The 6,889-nt window shown below is 47.3% G+C and overlaps 1 protein-coding gene across 1 annotated transcript in view; it reads right to left on the reverse strand.

Moving 5' to 3' along the window:
- Positions 1-808: 808 nt before the first annotated feature.
- The window catches only part of Hsd17b14 (hydroxysteroid 17-beta dehydrogenase 14), an 11,924-nt gene continuing 5,843 nt past the window's right edge, over positions 809-6,889 (reverse strand). The window contains exons 6-9 of the mRNA XM_013353615.2: positions 6,508-6,612; positions 1,681-1,748; positions 1,499-1,595; positions 809-1,220 (exon numbers count right to left, since the gene is read on the reverse strand). Of these exons, the coding sequence (XP_013209069.1) occupies positions 1,047-1,220; positions 1,499-1,595; positions 1,681-1,748; positions 6,508-6,612 (444 nt within the window). The 3' untranslated portion in view covers positions 809-1,046. The remainder of the gene's footprint in view (positions 1,221-1,498; positions 1,596-1,680; positions 1,749-6,507; positions 6,613-6,889) is intronic.

Here is a 6,889-nt window from a genome sequence, read left to right on the forward strand (position 1 = left end):
CCGAACTGCCCGGTGGCGGAACCCACGGCAGCAACCGCCCCCGCCACAGCCAATCAGTGATTGCCGCACACCCCTGCCTTGGCCAATCCACAGCAGCCTAGCAGTTCCACCCCCTTACCTGGGGTGTGGGGAAGCTGCTGCGCCCCGCGCCCAACCTGGGGAGTGTCCAGGGCCTGTTCTTTCCCCTGCGCAACCCCGCAGTGTCCTTCAGTCCCAAACCTAGCAATACAAGTCCCAGCCTCCTCCCTCTGACCCAAATGTCTCAACTCCTCGCCGCCTCAGCACTCAAGATCCTGTCTCCAAACCACTTCCCTATCGCGCTGGCAAAGAGCGCAAAACTCCTCTCCCGCAAGCGCCGAGAATAAAAGCAGCCGCTTTCGTGTCTCCTCCGTTATCTGTCGTTATCTGTCAATTACGACTTAATTTATCCTCCCCAGCGGGCCTTTTAATTAGCACCAGGTGAAGCAGAACCGCGCTTCTGCTGCCAGGTCTCTTTGGAGTCAGAAATACCCACGTGGCATAAAGGTAGCTGGGAAGGAGACAAAGCTAGTACGGACAAACTTGTGGTAAAGAACAGGAAATAAATATGATGTTTCCTTTCTGGATACAAGTTTTCCTTATGACTCCAGAACGAATAGTCAGTGGATAGAGTCTAAGGTGTTGGGGTAAACCTGAAAGACCCGACCCCCCACGAACTCACAAGAGACCATCCTTGCTGCAATCACACAAGGTTTATTGACACGACAGGAACCAGTGCACTGGGCCAAAACTCATTTCCCACGCAGGGGTAGAGAGTTCGACCCCGAGTAGCTGGGAGAAGGGGTATTTAAGGAAAGAAACCACAACCCAGTAATCCAAAGGGGGTAGGGAGGGAGTCAATGGTAGATCCCCTGCCTAGAACCCCCAGTGAGGTACCCCAGTATCATTCAGTGGTGGAGCTCTGTCTAGCACAAAAAAATGTCCTAGGTTTAATCTCCAGTACTACACAAAAAAAAAAAAAGAAAGGAAAAGGAAAGAGAGATAGGTAGGACATAAGTCAGTGGGAATTAGGGTGGGAGACTAGGGGTTTCCACGAGGCTGCTCCTAGTAGACTTGCGCCCATACCCCAATTCTGCACCCCCTGTCACAAGAAGCTCAAGCCCTGTACAGAAGGTGGCTTCAGAGGCCAGGAACACAGCTGCAGCTCCCACCTCAGCTGGCTGGCCCATGCGGCCCAGGGGCTGGGGAGGGAAGGGAGGTAAAAAATTAGGAGTAGTCTTCCTTAGGCAGTTAGTTCACACCTGTCATCTCAGCAGACGAGGACCGGTATGTGTCTGTGACTCCAGCACTCAGGAAGGGGAAGCAGAAAGGGTGCAGCTACATATCAAGGGCCAAGCCGGTCTGGATTACGTGAAGCTCCGAGAGAAGGAGGAGGAGGAGAGAAAGACCCCGCCTGCCCGTCTGATCTGTACCCTCTCCCCAGTTACATCCATACCTCCCAGCTCTCAACTGCTCCTACCTGGGCCAAGGTGCCTTCTAGGATGGTGGCACTGGGGTCTGAAGTGGAGGCCGCCAGCTCTTCCCACAGTGGAGTCCAGATGTTCCCTGGGGAGATGCTGGAGAAGGGAGAGAGGAAGAAGAGAAGCTTGTGCTAACTCTGGCCTGGCATCCCCAGCTGCCCCGGCTGTTTGATCAGCTCACCAGTTGACACGGACACCGTATCTGCTCTCATCCAAGGCCAGGGCTTTCGTCATGGCTGTCACTGCCCCCTGCAGAAGCAGAGACCAGAAAGGGTTAAGTCTCTGTGGCTAGAGTCCCTCCCGACCTCCTCTTCCTCCAGGAGCCAGCGAGCTTTAGATTAGTCTCAGCCATCTTGCAGACCTTCCCTGCACATGGGCTCTGTGCATGCCAGTTTGGACTGACTGAGGGAGGCAGTGTGGACATTTCTGGGTTTTGATACCATTGATCCCAGAACTTGGGAGGCTGAGACAGGTGGATTGCCATGAACTCAATACCAACCCAGGTTGCAGGGTGAGACTTTGGTTCAAACAGAATCAGGAAGGGCCTTTCAGGCAGGCTGAGCCTTAAAGGCATTTGCTGCCCAGCCTGACAATCTGAGTTTGAAGGAGAGAGCTAACTCCTCTACGTCGTCCTCTGACCCACATGTGTGTGCTGTGACATGCACACACACACACAGATCCACACAGATAAAGACACATGCAATAAAGAAGAAAAATGTAAGGCCGGGCGATGGTGGCGCATGCCTTTAATCCCAGCACTCAGGAGGCAGAGGCAGGCGGATCTCTGTGAGTTCGAGGCCAGCCTGGTCTACAGAGCTAGTTCCAGGACAGGATCCAAAGCTCCAGAGAAACCCTGTCTCGAAAAAAAAATGCAATTTAAAAAATCAGAGCTGAAAAAAAAATAAAATAAAAAAAATAAAAAATAAAAAATCAGAGCTGGAGAGATGGCTCAGCAGTTAAGAGCACTGGTTGTTCCCAGCACCACATGGTGGCCCAGTTCCAGGGGATCAGATTCCCTCTTCTAAAGTCAGTGTGAACCAGAAAGGCACCCAGTGCGTATACATACACACCCAGTGTGTGGCACAACCCCGGTGCTCATACATACACCCTCAATGTGGGGCACAATCCCAGTGCGTATACATACACCCTCAATGTGGGGCACAACCCCAGTGCGTATACATACACACCCAGTGTGTGGCACAACCCCAGTGCTCATACATACACCCTCAATGTGGGGCACAACCCCAGTGCACATACATACACACACTCAATTTGGGGCACAACCACAAGGAAAGTAAGCTCATTAATTTCCCAGGGCCGGGGTGGAAAATGTGGCTCCTGTCCCTACCAGCTGGCGTGAGGTTAGGCTGTCAGGGAACCAAGGGGGGCAAGTCAGCCTCCAGAGCCTAGTATTGGAGGCCTAGCTGATATCTAACCGTTTAAACTTTGGCTTATGCGGTCAGAGAACGCTGTGGGTAGTTAGCAAAGCTGGGTCCAGGCCAAAAAGAAACTCTAAACAGGCACAGAATGCTTTAAAATGTGCTTAAATGTTGGAAGGAAGGAAGGAAAGAAGGAAGGAAGGAAGGAAGGAAGGAAGGAAGGAAGGAAGGAAGGAAGGAAGGAAGGAAGAGAAATGGGTATAAACAGTCATAGAAAGATATAGTTTAGGGGCTGAGAGATGGCTCAGAGGTTAAGAGCACTGACTGTTCTTCCAGAGGTCCTGAGTTCAATTTTCAGCAACCAAATGGTGGCTCACAACCATCTATGATGAGATGTGGTGCCCTCTTCTGGCCTGCACGGATACATGCAGGCTGATGCTGTATACATAATTAATAAATAAATCTTTAAAAAAGAATAATTTAAAAATAAAGTCTTGAAAGAATAATAATAAACATAAGCCACATGAAGATGGGGAATGCACAGGGCATCTGGATCCTGTATGGTGTTTTGCTGACTTTGAATTTTTTGAATGCGAATGTACGAAAACAACGTCTGCTGAGAGACACTATGCAGGGAAGGGCCTGCTGAGTAAACCAGCCTATGGAAGCCGAGAAAAATGCTGCCCTGGGTGAGAGCTATGCCTTTGTTTCCACAGGAAATGAAAAGCTATGGATTCCTTCAAAGTTAAATGAGATCAGATTTGAGCAGGGAGACCTCCTGAGGATCTCAGCTACCAACATGAGGGGAAAAGACAGGAAAGACTACAGGACAGGTGACGTGACGTATATGCTGATCCTTCTACTATGGGAACAGCTCTGAGACTGAATCTTGTTGGTACAGAGTGCTCATGACATCATTACATGCTGTTCTTTCCCATGGCACGGACAGAGGTTCAGCTATACAGTCCAAATGGACTTATAAAGTTGACAGATGCCTTTCACCTACTCAAACATAAAACAAAAAGTCTCTAGCTAACTGTGCACACTGCATATTCCATAGTTGTGTTAATGCAGGTATGTATGTTACCTTTAAAAGTTTGTGCCTTCAGAAAAAGGAGCAGACACGTAGCTTGTCTAAAGACAAGTAGCTCAGGTGATCCATGCTCTCAGAACACGTCTGCTGCAGTTTTCTCAGAGTTCTGCATCCAGGGCAACTTCAAAGCTGCTAACTGAGATGATCCAGCCTCACAGACTACTCCAGCCAGTCTTCAGATAAGCCTTACATTTTCCCACCACACCTAGCTCTCCCAGGACTTGACCACTAGCCCAATTTTCTTGGGATCCCCTAAAGATACCATTGCCCCCAGACAACAGGAAACAGCCTAGAGAACATGACACCCACATTCCTGAGAGGTGGGGTGGATGATTATTGGTCATCCAGTGGATAATGGATGTTTATCATCATGGGATAGGTACAAGTTGTTGATGGTCGTGGTTGCGGGAGCTCCTTCCGCTCCTTCAGCCAATAGCTGCTGAAATACCAGCCCATTGGGGCGTGGTCTCTCTCTCTTTAAAAAAGCAGCAACTTCCCTCCACTAGCTCTCTGGCTTCCAGCTCAGCTTCCAGCCACTAGGCTCCCTTCCTGATTGCTCAGAGGGCTGTTGTCTGGGACAGTGATCTGTAAGTTTTCCCCCCTTAAATAAAAAACCATTCTATTAATCATAATTCCAAACTGGTGTGGGATTGTTTTTGACTTACGCCTTCAGGTCATGGTCAGGAAAAAAGCTGAACAAAGAAGATTAGATTCAGAGATCCCTTTCTGAAGGGAAAAAGGGGGGTTATATATAGAAGTGATGGATAAAAGGGTGGGTTGCTGAATCAACTTTTGAACAAGCACTAGTCTCAAATATATTACATTGGTATGGATTTCTGTATATTGATACAAATTTAAGGTTATTTTTGTTACATGATATATATATTTCTACTCTTGTTTACAGTATTTTCCGATGTGGCTCATTTTAAAATGTAATGTAAAGTTATGGAACTCATTTTAAAAAGTATAGATCTAGTCTGTAAAGACTATTATTAAAAACTATTTAAGATAAGAAATGCAAGTTAGTAGTCATCTATAATAAAACTTGTAGTCATATTAGATATATTCTTAAGGTTATACGATGATATGATTTACATAGATAGATGATCTTCAAACACTTCAGATTCTACAGAATGTGGCATTTAAAATATTTTAATTAAATAAGACTCTTCATGGTAGTGAGACACATCTGCTCCTGGCAGCACCAATGTTCAAAAAAGATGATGGGCATTGAAGAACCTCCATATAGAATTTGCTTTTGTTGTGGCAAACTTAGCCACTGGGCAAGAAACTGCTCTTGCCTTGACTGCTGAGAGTTTGCTGCCCAAACTGGACAATGAGGACACAAAAGAAAGTAACTGCTGAGCTTTGCCAAGACAAGGTAGGACAGTCCTTTAAAACACCTGCTTCACAGAAAATCACAGAAGATGGAAGCCCCAATGCCACAGAGGAACACTGGGTGACTGTCCAGACAGCCAGCTGTCTCTGTCTGCACTGCACTTCCTGTTTACTCAGGTAATATTATGCCCTTCTTGGGTCTCTGATGGGGGCTGAAGACTCAATAGCATACAGTTTTCCTTGTTACCAAATTCAGAAAGAACTTACATGAGAGATAAAATTCATAAGGTTGAGAAACATAAAATCTTAAGTGATTTTTCTAAGAAGATGTTATTTTTTAGAGTGATAATACAGATTGAAAATGGTTTAGGTGGGGCTGTAGAGATGGCTCAGCAGTTAAGAGCATTGTGTGCTCTTTCAAAGGACCCAAGTTCGATTCCCAGCAACCACATGGTGGCTCACAATCATCTGTAATGAGGTCTGGTGCCCTCTTCTAGCAGGCATATATGCAAAACAGAATATTGTATACATAATAAATAAATAAATATTTAAAAACAAAAAGAAAATGGTTTAGGTATAAAACTCTGGCCTAAGGTAGTTAACATAGCACTTTCTCTGAACTTGCCAAGTACATATGGACTAAACACTGTGAATGTAATTCTTGCTGATAACTGTTCCTGTTTTACATAGTTTTACCGAGTTAGAGCTAAAACCTTTCCTTTTTAGACAACAGGGGGAAATGTTGTGGGATATTTGCACACTGTGTGAAGGTATATTGCTGTGATTGGTCAGTAGTTAGGCAGGCAGCATAGGTGGGACTTCCGGGCAGAAAGAGAGGAAGTAGGAAAAGAATCTAGGCATGCAAGAGATGCCAGGAGACGAGAAAGAAGTGGTGGTGAGAGAATATAGATTAATAGAAACGGGTTCATTTAAGTTATAAGAGCTAGTTAAACCCGGGAGGTGGTAGCACACACCTTTAGTCCCAAGTCCTTAGCACTTGGGAGGCAGAGGCAGGTGGATCTCTGTGAGTTAGAAGCCAGCCTGGCCTACAGAGTTCCAGAATAGGCAGGTTCCAAAGCTACACAGAGAAACCCCTCTGAGGGGAAAAACAACCAAAACAAGAAAGAAGAGAAGTTCCAGGCTCAAAGCCGAGGCCCAAAGAACCAGGAAAGAGGCATGGAGGAGAGGAATGGCCTACCTTGGTGGCCACGTAGGTGACTGCCTGGGACTGGCCGATGGTCCCAACCAGGCTGGAGATGTTGATGATGTTGCCTCTGCGCTTCCGCAGGTGGGGGAGGGCAAGCTGTGGAGACAGATCAGCCATCAGCACCCCAGGCATGGGACGAGACCATCGCCCCCTCGTTCTTGAGGCACAGCGATGGCCTTTCTAGTCTTCCCTAGTTCTCTCTCTTTCTCCCTCTCCTCACCCCTCTCTTTCAGGTGCTGTTCAATGTCCAGCCTTCATCAAGCTGGGAAACCTAACGGGGGCCGGGTGGTGGTGGCACACGCCTTTAATCCCAGCACTCGGGAGGCAGAGGCAGGCGGATCTCTGTGAGTTCGAGACCAGCCTGGTCTACAAG

Source organism: Microtus ochrogaster, unplaced genomic scaffold, assembly GCF_000317375.1.
Source record: "Microtus ochrogaster isolate Prairie Vole_2 unplaced genomic scaffold, MicOch1.0 UNK14, whole genome shotgun sequence".
Lineage (NCBI taxonomy): Eukaryota > Metazoa > Chordata > Mammalia > Rodentia > Cricetidae > Microtus > Microtus ochrogaster.